Genomic DNA, 15,305 nt, shown 5'->3' on the forward strand with positions numbered 1-15,305 from the left:
TGCCATGATGCAAAAAGAAAATGTTTTAGTTTTCCAGATAATTTCCTGTAATTCTAATTTGTTTTGCCATGGTTTATGACGTGAGCATATGCTATCTGGGGAAAGCAATGTCTGTCTGTACACCATGCTGGCATCAGGGGGTGTGTGGTACGCCATTGATGCCAGCATGGTGTACAGACTGAGCTACAGACAGACTGCCTCACAGCCTGTGTGGCTGCCAAAATCATGTCTGAAGTCCTCCTAGCCATTGGGTGGTGCTTTCGTCAAATATCTGTCCCTGCTACTGCCATGGATCTTCGTGCTGGTTGCCGAGGGAGGATCTCTTTTATCATTCAAATGAATCAACATGCTTGAGTCCATTTACAAGTTCAGTGTTTCAGACAGATAGCAAGCAGGCCACTCTAACACGGAAGACACAAGAGACCGAGCAGCACACAGTGAAATCTGAAGGAATACCAGCTAGCTGTCAATATGAACACTGAGTCTGTTGTCATCGTTTCTGCTGCAAGGACCCCCATTGGTAAATAAGTACCGAATCTGTCTGATTCCACACTAAGGCAATATTTTTCAACATAGCTGGCTACCTGTATCAATAAGAATTGCCTGTATGTATATTTATTTGTTGCATTTCCTTATCACACGAGATTGGTTTTGTAGCGATGCTGACGTTCCTTGAACGATCGTTCACATTTTTCCAGTCCTGGTTTTGACAATGTTCTTATTTGTTCAACAACATGTTTTAATGTTTTTGAACCTATGAATTGAACAGACCATTACTGTCGTTCATTGTCGCGAGCTACCTCCTGACCAGGATTTTCAATGGATTCGCTTATGCTGAACCTTGATTGGTTGCCTCACCCTCTGCCCAGATTCTCGAAACAGCGATTGGCTGTTGGTCATAGTACCATGGACCTGCAGCTACAGTATTGGCGATAGGCTGGAGATCAAACCATGAATGGGGTTGGGCGTATTTTAGTTGGACGGTGTCTTTGCAACCTTGAATCAATCAATACATTTGTTGATGATAATGTCTGTTATCTTGTTGTCTGATGTAATGCAGTGGGAGAGTGCTGTCACACCATGGAATCAGTACCAATGGCCAAGTGCATTTCTCAAAACCCAGCTACCAGTTATAAAGCAATCAATGCCCTGCTCTTTTTGTGGATAGTGAATATAACGTTATTTCTCAACTTTATTCTCCTGTTTCACAGGGTCTTTCAATGGTTCTCTGTCAACTGTGCCCCTCCAAGATTTGTGCTCTGTGGTGATCAAGGATGTACTGAAGAGAGCCAACCTGAAGCCTGAGGCGGTGTCTGAGGTCATCATGGGGCACGTTCTGACAGCAGGTAAAGACCACCTGGAACGAAACCCAGTCCGTTTATTATAGCTGCTTATCAGCGCTGACCTGCTAGCTAATCAGTTAATAGTCCCATGTGGCTCAGTTGGTAGAGCATGGTGCTTGCAACGCCAGGGTTGTGGGTTCGATTGCCACAGGGGACGGGACCAGTATGATAAAGTACAAAAATGTATGCTCTCACTACTGTAAATTGCTCTGGATTAGACACATTTAAAAAAATATATTTGTGTGAATGGTCAGATTAAGTAATATTCATAACAACAGTGCTGTGTCATGTGAACTAGTGCAGTGGTTCCCAACCTTTTTCGGTTACTGTACCACCAAAGGAATTTTGCACTGCCCGGAGTTCCCCTAAAGTACCCCCTCATGTGCATCTTCCCAGTAAGCCTATGGTCTCATGAGGCTTCTCAATTACACCCTGTGGATGGGTCGAGTACCCCCAGGGGTTCTAAACTCAGCAAAAAAAGAAACGTCCCTTTTTCAGGACCCTGTCTTTCAAAGATAATTTGTAAAAATCCAAATAACTTCACAGATCTTCATTGTAAAGGGTTTAAACACTGTTTCCCATGCTTGTTCAATGAACCATAAACAATTAAGGAACATGCACCTGTGGAATGGTCGTTAAGACACTAACAGCTTACAGATGGTAGGCAATTAAGGTCACAGTTATGAAAACGTAGGACACTAAAGAGGCCTTTCTACTAACACTGAAAAACACCAAAAGAAAGATTCCCAGGGTCCCTGCTCATCTGCGTGAACGTGCCTTAGGCATGCTGCAAGGAGGCATGAGGACTGCAGATGTGGCCAGGGCAATAAATTGCAATGTCTGTACTGTGAGACGCCTAAGACAGCGCTACAGGGAGACAGGACGGACAGCTGATCGTCCTCGCAATGGCAGACCACGTGTAACAACAACTGCACAGGATCGGTACATCCGAACATCACACCTGTGGGACAGGTACAGGATGGCAACAACAACTGCCCGAGTTACACCAGGAAAGCACAATCGCTCCATCAGTGCTCAGACTGTCCGCAATAGGCTGAGAGAGGCTGGACTGAGGGCTTGTAGGCCTGTTGTAAGGCAGGTCCTCACCAGACATCACCGGCAACAACGTCGCCTATGTGCACAAACCCACCGTTGCTGGACCAGACAGGACTGGCAAAAAGTGCTCTTCACTGACGAGTCGCGGTTTTGTCTCACCAGGGGTGATGGTTGGATTTGCTTTTATCGTTGAAGCAATGAGCGTTACACCGAGGCCTGTACTCTGGAGCGGGATCGATGTGGAGGGTCCGTCATGGTCTGGGGCGGTGTGTCACAGCATCATCGGACTGAGCTTGTTGTCATTACAGGCAATCTCAACGCTGTGCGGTACAGGGAAGACATCCTCCTCCCTCATGTGGTACCCTTCCTGCAGGCTCATCCTGACATCCTGACTCATCCTGACATGACCAGCCATACTGCTCATTCTGTGCGTGATTTCCTGCAAGACAGGAATGTCAGTGTTCTGCCAATGGCCAGCGACGAGCCCGGATCTCAATCCCATTGAGCACGTCTGGGACCTGTTGGATCGGAGGGTGAGGGCTAGGGCCATTCCCCCCAGAAATGTCCGGGAACTTGCAGGTGCCTTGGTGGAAGAGTGGGGTAACATCTCACAGCAAGAACTGGCAAATCTGGTGCAGTCGATGAGGAGATGCACTGCAGTACTTAATGCAGCTGGTGGTCACACCAGATTCTGACTGTTACTTTTGATTTTGACCCACCCTTTGTTCAGGGACACATTATTCAATTTCTGTTAGTCTATCTGTGGAACTTGTTCAGTTTATGTCTCAGTTGTTAAATCTTGTATTGTTCATACAAATATTTACATGTTAAGTTTGCTGAAAATAAACGCAGTTGACAGTGAGATGACATTTAGAGTTTCGTACCCCTGGTTGGGAACCACTGAACTAGTGTACTAGCCATTGTAAGCCTCTGATATCTCTCTTGCAATCATTCACTTCTCACGCTCCCAATCCTTTCCTCTACTCTCCTCTCCTCCCCAGGTCATGGGCAGAACCCAGCCCGTCAGGCCAGCGTTGCGGCAGGCATCCCCTACCCAGTGCCTGCCTGGAGCTGCCAGATGGTGTGTGGATCTGGACTGAAGGCAGTGTGTCTGGGCGTTCAGTCCATCCAGACTGGAGAGTCAACCGTGGTGGTGGCTGGAGGCATGGAGAGCATGAGCCGTGTAAGATGGAGGGAGCAGGCATGGGGGGAGAAGGAGGGATATGAGAGATGATGGAGAGTGAGTGAGAGAGGGAGGGGGGTGTAAGTGAGAGAAAGATGGGGTGAAATCAATACCATTCTACCAAATGTCCCCATTAATCTGCAATTACTCTTTCCCCTTTGACCCCCAGGCTCCCCACACAGTGCAGATGCGGGCTGGAGTAAAGATGGGCGACACCACCATGCAGGATTCTATCATCGCTGATGGACTGACTGATGCTTTCCACTGCTACCACATGGGCATCACAGGTCAGGGGACCAGAGTCAGAGTCATTGATATCAATGTGTAATGGGAGTTTCCAGGTGAAACAAAAGGAGAGCAGTCGCTGATAATATCAATCACATATCAATCCGGTTGCACCAAAGCAGAGAAAATGTCTAGCTGGCCTTTTGGAGACAGGCCCTTTATATTCTAATCAGACAGCACCAAGTGTTACCTAAACACCAGCCCGTGAGGCTTGTAGGAAGTCAAAACACATTGATGTTGTTAGCTGCTACAGAATCAGTGTTTCACAGAATCGGTGTCCTCGGTTCCTTGTGTCCTTGTACCTCCCGTCTGGCGTCAATCACTATCAACAGATATGAGTTTAATTCATGGTCTAGTGACCATCAACCTGTGTCACAAACAGAACACTGGAAATCAGGTGTATTACAGAAAGGAAAATATGCTAAACATTATGTTAATGACTCTTAACTGATTACGAACTTTATTCATCTTAAATATTCCCATTACACAATGTAACTGATATTTTTCAGTTCAATAAGGAGAAACATTGGGGTGTCTTAATCCAGTAGGGAATGTTGTCTTCGTTTTCTGGATGTAGCTGAGAATGTGGCTAAGCAGTGGGGTGTGAGTCGCGAGGCTCAGGACCAGTTTGCCGCCCAATCCCAGAACAGGACCGAGGCTGCCCAGAAAGCAGGACATTTCGATCAGGAGATTGTTCCGGTCATGGTGCCGTCCAGAAAAGGCAAGGAATCTGTTGTGCTGGTTTATGAACCCCCTGAGACCTCAAGTGTGTTCAAATCACTCACTGCTGGGTGTATGACCCAATGGTTCTTATATTGCTAACCACCATTCCTTAGAAGTGAATTAGATGACCAACACCTATTATTTCTCTGCTTTATAAAATGATTATTACGAATGTAGATGTTTCATGAACTATATTGTAATGTTCCGCTCTCCTCAGGCCCAGTGGAGGTGAAAGCAGATGAGTTTCCTCGCCATGGCAGCAACATGGAAGCCATGACTAAACTCAGGCCCTGCTTCCTAAAGGACGGCAGCGGCACCGTCACCCCCGGCAACGCGTCAGGTACGCAGGGGGCACTCATCCTTGACGCACGGTGATGTCACTGATCTCTCTCAACTCAATTATCCTTTGGAAGGTTACCAGTTGACCATTCCAATTACATTATTATGGCTGCTGTTTCTCCTAGCATAGTGGTCTAGATTCTACATGGTCATGACCTTGAAATGTTTCAGGTGGGATACACAAGAGTTGCATACCGTCAAACTAATTTTTTTGTGTTATATTAATTGCTATGTATTCCCTCAGGTATAAATGATGGAGCTGCAGCAACTGTTCTAATGAGCCAATCAGAAGCTCAGAAGCGAGGCCTCAAGCCAATGGCCAGAATCACCTCCTGGGCTCAAGCTGGCCTTGACCCGGCAATCATGGGAACTGGGCCTATCCCAGCCATCAGGAAAGCGGTGAGAACCAATCAGCAAATGTTCCGATGTGTATAATAACCCTTTTCATTTGAAAGATTTTTCACTGATTCTTTACCAGGTTGCGAAGGCCGGTTGGCAGCTGGATCAAGTGGACCTGTTTGAGATAAATGAAGCTTTCGCTGCCCAGTCCATCGCTGTAGTGAAAGAGCTTGGACTCAACCCAGATAAGGTAACTTGATGAACCATTATTTCAACACTATTGAGCAGCGTTCACTATTGTTGCAACACCACATCTTTGGTCTATCTCCCCTATGCAGGTGAATGTGACTGGGGGTGCCATCTCCCTGGGACACCCCATAGGCATGTCTGGCTGCCGGATTCTGGTGACCCTACTGCACACGCTCCAGAGGACTGGGGGTCAGAGGGGTGTGGCTTCTCTCTGCATTGGGGGAGGGATGGGCATCGCCATGTGTGTAGAAAGGGTGTGACTGAATACAAGTACACAGATGCTGCAGTCAGGATCACCTTATTGGTCCTAAAGGGAATGTTTGGAATGCTTTATTACACAACTTGTTTCAGCAGTGGTGTGAATGGTGGTTATATTATATTGGTAATTAATTTTTCTCCTTCACTTCACTGAAAATTATTAATGTAATTAGGTGAAGAAAGCAGCAAAGGTCTCTATTGTGCACCATCCAATACTGGTCCTTCATTTTCCATAGCATATGTATTGGAACGTATAAGGTTTCGAAGCAAGTCTTTCTGCCTGTGTGAACCTAGTCAATAGGCAACATATGCTAGTCTTTTTTCCATCAACAAATAACTATCAACTGCTAAACAAAGGTTTACATGACTGGACTTGTTCACACCCAACCTAATGAGAATTCAGCCTTCCAACATTCCAGTTTGCTGTCATTCCATGAGAAAGAACAGGACAATGTACCTTAATACTGTAAACGTGTGGTTTAAGACAGCAGCCTTCCTTAAAGACAGCGTAAGCTTGCAGTAACTTAGTGTATCCTGTTGTAGGCATGAATGTACTGTATTACCTGTCCACTTTCCAATACAGAACAGATTAACTGAATTTGTGCTTTTTCAAAATTATGTATAGTTTGATTTGCTATGACAACCACAAGTTTGTTTTATAATAATACAGACCAGAATACAGACCATCAGGGTTTATTTGAGTGTCCAACAGAATCAATTACAGTTCCCAGATTAACAGGTTACCACATGGGAACAAGCAAAGTGCACAACCTATGACGAAACAGCCAAGAGCTTGTATGTATAAATACAGAGACAAAGCCAAGCGGAACAGAACCACATTTGGGATCTAAGAAACCCAGGGCAGATTCCAGAACCAGTTACAGGAATGTCTACCCGTCCATCTGTCCTGATGCAACGGCGTCCTGGTACGAAGGCCCACCCTCCTTCTGGTCTGGGAACAACTTGATGAGGTCATCGATACGGAGGATAGTGATGGCGGCCTCTGTGGCAAACTTGAGGCTCTTGGTCTTCACCATGGTGGGCTCGTACACACCAGCCTGCTTGTTGTCCCTGGGTTTACCATTCACCAGGTCCAGACCAATCCTTTAGTGGAGAAGATAACTTCAGATGAGAAACACATACATCACAGCCACACCAATGTAGAACTGGGCTCTCCAACCCCGTTCCTGGAGAGCTACTAACCCTAATCTAGTGCACCAGACTAGTAATGAGCTGGTTGATAATCTGAATCAGGTTAGTTCCAACTGGGGTTTGAACAAAAGTTTGAAAGCTGGGATGCAGAGCTACTGCATTGAAAACTGCTGAACTGCTGGCACTTCTACAACTTAAGCTCATTGGGTTCACAACATGTTGAACTGATACCAACGCAGAATACGCAAACCATTGTGACATTCAAAATGTCCAGGCCAGAGTAGTGGCATTACAGCTCAAGGAAAAACTGCAGTCTCCACTCTGGGCCAGCATGCTTTCTCCCACGCGTATCACTGCATACACCACTGATCAGATATAGCAGCAAATTTAAAATGGGAATGTTATGCATCTGTGTAGTAAAACTTGATCAAACGGGTCTCAAGCTCAATGGCATAAAAAAAAAAGAAGAGAAAACATTCACTTAATGGCATCAACACAAACACGCATGTTGAAATTCATATCTAGTGATGTAGCACACCGACCATTTGAGGTTTTTGCGTTCGGGGTTGACCTGGGCCTCGTTGTGGAAGGCTCGGAGCTTGGCGACCAGGTCAGTGGAGTCCTGAGCAGCGTTCACAGCCAGGGTCTTGGGAATGACCAGGAGGGAGCGGGCAAACTCTGCTATGGCCAGCTGCTCACGAGAACCCTGGGAATGGACAAGACATTCACAGATCACACAAAACAATATAATCCCCCCCCGATCATTTAGGACACTTCACATCGTTTATTTTATATATATATATATAAAAAAAGGGTTTTCCCAGATGGAAACAAGACATGAAACTTGATGGGTTTCAAAAGCAACAATACCTCTGATCCTATCTAGACAATCAGGACAGAGATAAGGAAGCAGTGATTCCCAGGTTTATTTCCTTACCATACTAGTGGCATAGTTCTCGAGGTAGATGGACAAGGCTGCCTCCACAGCACCACCTCCTGGTACAACAGACTTGGACTCCAGCACCCTCTTAACCACACACAGAGCATCATGCAGGGACCGCTCCATCTCATCACACATGAAGTCATTGGCCCCACGCAGGATGATGGAGGCGCAGGTACGGGCCTTGGTACTAAGAGAAGAACGGAGGGAGAGAGGGGAAGAGGGAGGAGAAAAGGAAAAGATGGAGACGTGAATAGTAACAAGGGATAAGGAGAGAGAAAAAAGAACAGAATGTTACAAATAAATGTGCTAAAGCAAAACATTGGTAAAGATATGTAAGAAGGTTGTACACGAGCACAAAATGACTGTAGATGAGAATAAGTCGACTTCAGTTCTTGTTCTTACTTTTTGACCAGGATGAGCTCATCGTCACACACACGCTCCTGCACCACCTCCTCACAGTGGCCCAACATGGTTGTCTCAAACGTCTCCTCACCCTCCAGGTTAGACAGGGATGGGCAGATGGTGGCTGAGGGACAAACAGAAAAAAATACTCAATTCTGGGTAACAAGTTAACTGGAAACAAACATGGTTGCTTTAAGAAAATTGTTTCAATCACTGAAAAAGAGAAAAGTTTCAGAACTTGTGTTGACCTGAACGGTTATGACATTTATATGAAGGTAAACAAAACCTGTAGCTTACCTCCCGTTGCCTTGGCGATGCGTTTGAGGTCCCGCTTGAGGACCCTCCTGATAGCCATGGCTCCCACGTCCACAAAGTACTTGAGGCACATGTCATCGATGCCCCCAGTTGTCAGGATGACGTTAGCACCAGACGCCAGAATCTTCTGAATCCTCTCTTTGGTGATGTCAGACTCCCTGGAACAGCAAAATCAACATGAAGACATTTGGTCTCTTGTACAAACCCTGTGTATGTCTCAACAAGCCATGATGACATGAACAAATCACCCTGTCTTTAGAAAATAACTGTTGTCCAGCCCAAAGTAGTCATATTACAGCTCAGGTAAGAGCTGCAGCCTGAACTCTGGGGCAGAATAATTTCTCCCACGCGTATCACTGCTAACACCACTGAACAAGTATAGCAGCAAATTTAAATGGGAATAGTCTTACATTGTCATGCATGTGGCAAGACTTGATTTTAAAACAGTAGGTCTCGTACAAATAGCCTGTTTGGCATGTCCAACGCACCTCTGTCTGATCTGGTCTAGTTTCTCTGGGTCATTGATGAGGACCTGGACTCCCATCTTCATCTTGGTCTTCTGCAGGCTGAAGTCCAGACACGCCACCTTGGCGTTGGTCAAACGCTTCACCATGCCTACAGGGGGACCAGACCCAGTCATCACACCATTGAACACAGAATCTTAACCCTGGTCAAGATAAACCTATCCCCACGCAATTACTGATTCCCCTTACTGATCAGGGTATGTGAAATGTACAGATGGAAATCTATTTTACAAAGAGCAAACCTGCCTCTGACAGAGAATGAGGAATCATGTCAGCTGCTTTATTCATGACATTTCTATCTGCAATATTAGCCTACTACTATGTCAAGCCAGGATTAACCTACTACAATAAAAACATTCATTAACACGAGATCTTTATAATATAGATCTGCCTAACAAGCAAATCTAGTTATGGTGGCATGTGTGGCCAGAAAAATAGTGCCACAGTTCATACAAGATGCACCGCAACCATTACTTTTCAAAGCCAGCTTTCTGTCTCCCACGCGTATCACTGCGTACGCAACAAGAACAAGCATAGCAGCAAATTTAAATGGGAGTCTGTCAATTGCATCAGATGGTCATTTCATGGTTGTACTGTTACAGAACTGGCGCAGTCACCATCAACAATGTTTTACACATGTACCTTGAGACCCTACAGTGCAATTGAGTGCGTATCCATTGACCAGATAGCTCTCCTTCTGGCTGCGTCCGTGGGCTTTGAGCACGTTAACGGAGTTGATGGGGTACCTCGCCACACCCTTCTGATCCACAAACTTCACTGCTAGAGTAGCGTCCACCACCATGTTGGCAAAGAAGTCTGCATCACTGAGGGGGTCACCGGTCAAGGATTCAAGCTTTTCTATAGGATGGAAGTAGGATTTCACGGCTTTCAATGGTAGTTCCTGCCAGACTACATTGCAGACGCATGCCAGATCCTACAAAGCCTGGAGAAGTTAACATATCAGCTAACCACATATATAGCAATGACTACACAGTAGATGACGTGGCATGCAACCATTGGTTGATGCAATGCCTAGGCATCTAGTCTGCCCGAAACGCAACCAAAGCAACCAGGACGTGACGCTCAAGACACCATTTCATTATATGAAATCCAATTAAAAATAGTTACGTGTCACATAATTATTTTGGACGGTATTAGTCGATACTTTGACACCAACTATCAATTTGTTTAAAAAAAATGTTGCTAGAGCGTTAGTCGGCTGTACCTGCGCCATCTTTTTAAAACTACAATATGTAACTTTTTGGGCGACCTGACCAAATGCACATAGAAACATGAGTTATAAATCTGTCATTCTCATTGAAAGCAAGTCTAAGAAGCAGTAGATCTGTTCCATGTGGGCCATTTCTATGCTTCCCGTTCTGAAGTTTCATTTTTGCATACCAACTTCAAACAATATTTTTGGTTATGAAAATACATTTCACAGCAGTTTAGATAAAATTATTCTCTACACTTGCTTGTCATCACAGAAACTGAAATTAGGGATAACATACACACGACAAAACACATTGTGAATAGAGTTGATACGTGTAGCTTACAGCTTTAATTGTAGGCCAAATTTCCTTGCCAGCTTACAGCTGAAGCAAACATCAATTCACTACCCTAGTACTTTGTTTGTGATATGCTAACTATAACGCAAAAAAATGCTGATTTCAAAGCAGACTGTCACCAAAAATGTTATTAATTCAGTCTCCCTCGCCACCAGAACCCATTCACATTGTCTGGTTTCCACTAGTGATGAATGAAGTCACATTTCTTAGAAACAGCACACACTTTCATTAGAGATTGCTTCTCTTAAAAAAGAATATGTTCTTAGCAGTTGCCAATAAAATAAGTTGTGAATGGAAGGGATTGTTTGTCATCTGTAGCCCCGTGAAATCAACTAAAACAAGCTCAATTACTCAATGCATGCACACACCCCTATTGAATAATATGCATTCACCTGTTGTGAATAGACTTGATTTACCCAGTTTATCAAGAGATTAACCATTCAAATACATTACCGTTGTTTTAGGTGTTAGATGATTGTACAATTAATGCATACATGGCTGCCTAAAAAGTGAAAAAACAATTCCCAAATGTAATGATATCGAACTCAGACAACCAATGACTGAACGGAGCAATAGCTGAGTTGATCTGTCTGGATCAAGTGCCATTCTGTGACTGGTTAATACAAAAAAGAAATGGTGGTATCGTTTTGGGATCAAATAGTGATACTAAACCTGGTATCGAAGTCAAAGTTGTGGTATCATGAGAGTAAACCAACATGTTTCCTGCACTTATTTTCATAATCGATCAAAACTTATTTTATGCTCTCGTCTCTTCAGCCAACACACTGAGCTATATGTTTGGAATAAAAATATAAAGCGTGAGAATTGCAATACATATCCGCATCCAAATATTGTGATAACATCTTATCGTGAGCAATTCCCAGCCCTACTTATGTGATCCTTTATGGCAAATGACAGATATACAGTGAGAATGCCAAGAGTGTGCAAAGCTGTCAAGGCAAAGGGTGGCTACTTTGAAGAATATCAAATATATTTTGATTTGTTTAACACTTTTTTGGTTACTACATGATTCCATGTGTTATTTCATAGTTTGGATGTCTTCAATATTATTCTACAATGTAGAAAATAGTAAAAATAAAGAAAAACCTTTGAATGAGTAGGTGTCCAAACTTTTGACAGGTATATGTATATGGGAAGGGGAGGTTAGTCAGTGAGCAGGAAGAAAGGATACACTCCGATGATCTTGGAGGACATGGAGGTCTTGGCTGCGTTGACCAGACACTCCCTTCCCAGGTCATCTGTTGCGATGGTCAGGTTCTCATTGATGTAGCGTACTGCCTCCCTGGTGGGAATGAAAGATGTTAGCCTCTACGGAAACGGTGTGTCCGTAGTGCTAGTTAGCTAACATGCGCTAATGTGATTAGCATGACGTTGTAAGTAACAAGAACATTTCCCAGGACATACATGTCTCATGAGGGCAGAAAGTTTAAAATCTTGTTAATCTAAAAGCACTGTCAAATTAACAGTAGCTATTACAGTCAAAATACCATGCTATTGTTTGAGAGTGCACAAAAACAAAAAACTATCACGTCACCTGGTTTGATACATTCACCTCTGAAGGTAAATAATGTACTTACATTCAGTCATCCTGAGGGTCCCATAGATAAAATGTAGTATAGTTTTGTTTGACAAAATTCATTTTTATATTCAAATGTAGGAACTGGGTTCTACAGTTTGAACAACTGCTGTGATACAACATTTTGAAAAGTAATGCAATGGTTCATTGGATCAGTCAAACTGCTGCCATCTAGTGGCCAAAATCCAAACCGTGCCTAGACTCCATTATGGCCTTGCTCTTGCATTTCAAAGATGAAGAAAAAATAATATCACAAGTTTTTTTCATTGTATTATCTTTTCCCAGATGTGTTATACTCTCCTACATTCATTTCACATTTCCACAAATTTCAAAGTGTTCCCTTTCAAATGTTATCAAGAATATGCATATTTTTGCTTCAGGTCCTGAGCTACAGGCAGTTAGATTTGAGTGTCATCTTTGGCCAAAAACAACCACTAGAGTTAATTTATGCTTTGGTTGACACATTCATTCTGGAGACAGTTAACAGGCAACACAAAGGCAAACAACCCTGTACTTGTAAACAAAGTAATGAACCAGGAGTGGAGGGGAAAAGGATCTCAAAAGGCAGATAATATTCAAAACAATGGTGTGGAAATTGGATAGGCTGTGGCAAGATTCTTACTTGCAGGCCAGGCGGTATCCACTGATGACTGAAGTGGGATGGATCTTCTGCTTCACCAGTTCATCTGCGCTCTTCAGCAGCTCTGCTGCAATGATCACCTTTAAAACAAAGGAAAGAATGACATGAATAAGCCAGGGAATATGATTTAATGAATAAGATGATTTTTTAAATATATATAAATGTGCCGTTATTTCATATAGAGGTGGCGGAATGGAGGCCGTCCAACCCCTTCAGACAATGACGGACAGTCTCTCTATCCCGTTAGCATAGCCGAACATCTGTAAAGGAGGCAGATGGGCGGTACTAAAAACAGGAAGCAGGTCATTTAAACCATTAGTGTGAATAGGCAGGTTTAGGCCAACCTCCACCAAATTATGTTTACTTGATCAAATTGAAATCTAACATTTTAAAAGTCTTTCAGGTAGGAATATATCAGACAACATTCTGGTCAGTGGCCACAGCTCCTTTCCCTTGCCCTCTGTTCTGAGCAGCTGTTGAAGTACTCACCACTGAAGTTGTCCCATCCCCAACCTCCTTGTCTTGCAGCTCAGCCAGTTCACACAGCACCTTGGCTGCTGGGTGCTCCACCTCCAGCAGCTTCAGGATGGTAGCCCCATCGTTGGTGATAGTCACGTCCTAAACATTAGAGCATTTGTAAGAACTTCTTCCGTCAATCTGAATGGTACACAGGCCATATCCAATGAGACTGATGGCGGTGACTGTAATTGGCCATAAGTATTTACCCCGATGTCATCCACCAACATCTTGTCCAGCCCAACCGGGCCAAGGGAACTCTTGACGATGTTGGCAATGGATGATGCGGCCATGACTGCAGAAGAGACGTGGGCACACAATCAAAGCTGATTCCCTTGCCTCAAAGTATCTAACGTTACACTAGTTCTTGTATTAGCTAGCTAACTATTACAAATAACTACCAACAATTAAGTTTACTAATCTAGAAACAATAGCACAATTCCGAAACTGTTCAAACTGATAGAAATTGTTCTGTGAGTTCTATTAGGAGGGGTGGACGAAGCCAGCCGCTCCGTCAAGACAATGACAGTGTTTTTCTCTCCCATTAGCATAGCCGTTCATTCTGGGATGGATGAATGAACGGTACTAAAAATGGGAAACGCCTCGGAACTATTTTTTGGGGGGGGAAATCATGTTGCGCACAGGGATAGGTAGCTGGTAGCGTTAGCTAGCTAACTGCATTTACAAGACAATAACTAACGTTAGCGACTCCCTAACGCCAATGACATATGCGTATTAGCAAGCCAACGTTAGCTAGCTAATATAGCAACTTAGCAAGCCTACCTAGACGAATTAGCTATAATATACTGTTAGATAATGTAACTATTATTGATTTATTATACATCTTTTTATACTAATGTGGGCAACACAATATGCTTAGGTAGCTAGTTGATTAACGTTATATCTTGCAAGTTTAGGAAAAGGGAGGCGAAACGACGCATATTTTTTTCCGCACGTGCTGCGGAGTGCTAGTTGGCTAACCATTAAACTCCGTCTGCCACTCTCCCGCGGACACCGATTAAAACATAAATGACATAAACTGCGACACAAGAGATAACAAAATAGCTCACCATTTTGAGAACGAACGGACTCGCCGGTCGTTCTCGTGCCGAACACGTTTAACGCTCCATCCATTAACGACATCTTGGACAAGCTAAAGAGACAGAAGAAAGGGAACGAAGTAATGAACTATGGGTAAACCGGTGGGGAACCTGGGCTTCTGGGTAAAGATTAAGAACCGAGAATAGACGAGAATGTTCCAGAAGATTAAACTTTAAAACAATAATGGCATCGGACAACAACAAAAAATCATTACGAAACCAATGTATGCGTAAGACTGTATATAGCGATATACATTTATCACTTGTATCACTTTTTATTCAACTGCTATATGATGAAATACATTTCCCAGCATTCAAAGATCCGTGTTCCTTTTTGTGGGTGTCTTGCTCATGGTCGGCGGGTTCTCTCTACTGGTTGGCTGTGCATATGACACTCACTTTGGACCACCGATGCCACAAATGGTATCAATTTGTAGGACAACAGAGAACTGTCAAATCCTATTGTAAAGACTGAGGGAGAGCTTATTCAATTGTCCATTTGGCCAAGGTCATCACAGCGTACTTCATAGTGTTGGTGGCGATTGCTGTGCAATTGTTATTGTTAAATAATAGTGATGCATTTGATTTGTAATCAGTAGCCTAGAATGTTTTATTGAACCTTTATTTAACTAGAAGTAATGACAGTCTTGTGTTCTCAAGTGGCACAGCGTTCTAAGGCAATGCATCTCAGTGCAAGAGGTGTCACTACAGTCCCTGGTTCAAATCGAGGCTGTATCACATCTAGCCGTGATTGGGAGTCCCATAGGGCGGCG

General features: G+C 43.7%; 2 protein-coding genes and 1 non-coding gene across 3 annotated transcripts; 1 reads left to right on the forward strand and 2 right to left on the reverse strand.

Annotated features, from left to right (window-relative positions):
• Window positions 1-323: 323 nt before the first annotated feature.
• Window positions 324-6,373, forward strand: acat2 (acetyl-CoA acetyltransferase 2). The gene is made up of 9 exons (XM_024000704.2): window positions 324-520; window positions 1,212-1,346; window positions 3,401-3,582; window positions 3,752-3,869; window positions 4,445-4,588; window positions 4,808-4,930; window positions 5,174-5,328; window positions 5,408-5,518; window positions 5,607-6,373. Exons 1-9 carry the CDS (start codon window positions 472-474, stop codon window positions 5,775-5,777), a joined length of 1,188 nt encoding a protein of 395 aa, XP_023856472.1. The 5' UTR covers window positions 324-471; the 3' UTR covers window positions 5,778-6,373.
• A 79-nt stretch (window positions 6,374-6,452) lies between these two features.
• On the reverse strand, window positions 6,453-14,631 carry tcp1 (t-complex 1). The gene is made up of 12 exons (XM_024000703.2): window positions 14,503-14,631; window positions 13,642-13,727; window positions 13,406-13,534; window positions 12,899-12,996; window positions 11,872-11,982; window positions 9,754-9,935; window positions 9,076-9,202; window positions 8,570-8,745; window positions 8,273-8,396; window positions 7,865-8,057; window positions 7,470-7,633; window positions 6,453-6,879 (listed from the first exon to the last, which is right to left on the reverse strand). Exons 1-12 carry the CDS (start codon window positions 14,573-14,575, stop codon window positions 6,666-6,668), a joined length of 1,677 nt encoding a protein of 558 aa, XP_023856471.1. The 5' UTR covers window positions 14,576-14,631; the 3' UTR covers window positions 6,453-6,665.
• On the reverse strand, window positions 13,893-14,031 carry LOC111973617 (small nucleolar RNA SNORA29). Its single transcript, XR_002878602.1, has one exon. It is a non-coding gene; the product is annotated as a small nucleolar RNA SNORA29 (small nucleolar RNA).
• Window positions 14,632-15,305: the final 674 nt, after the last annotated feature.

Source organism: Salvelinus sp. IW2-2015, linkage group LG14 (assembly GCF_002910315.2).
Source record: "Salvelinus sp. IW2-2015 linkage group LG14, ASM291031v2, whole genome shotgun sequence".
Classification (NCBI taxonomy): Eukaryota; Metazoa; Chordata; class Actinopteri; order Salmoniformes; family Salmonidae; genus Salvelinus; species Salvelinus sp. IW2-2015.

What these genes read in the sequence shown, in the direction of transcription:
- acat2 (XM_024000704.2), top strand. Translation starts at nt 472, where the DNA reads ATGAACACTGAGTCTGTTGTCATCGTTTCTGCTGCAAGGACCCCCATT. An exon ending in CATGGTGCCGTCCAGAAAAG is followed by an intron (nt 4,589 to 4,807) that starts GCAAGGAATCTG and finishes CGCTCTCCTCAG; the next exon opens with GCCCAGTGGAGGTGAAAGCA. An exon ending in TCCCAGCCATCAGGAAAGCG is followed by an intron (nt 5,329 to 5,407) that starts GTGAGAACCAAT and finishes ATTCTTTACCAG; the next exon opens with GTTGCGAAGGCCGGTTGGCA.
- tcp1 (XM_024000703.2), bottom strand. Translation starts at nt 14,575, where the DNA reads ATGTCGTTAATGGATGGAGCGTTAAACGTGTTCGGCACGAGAACGACC. An exon ending in GGATACCGCCTGGCCTGCAA is followed by an intron (nt 11,983 to 12,898) that starts GTAAGAATCTTG and finishes CATTCCCACCAG; the next exon opens with GGAGGCAGTACGCTACATCA. An exon ending in GAGCTCATCCTGGTCAAAAA is followed by an intron (nt 8,058 to 8,272) that starts GTAAGAACAAGA and finishes TTCTTCTCTTAG; the next exon opens with TACCAAGGCCCGTACCTGCG.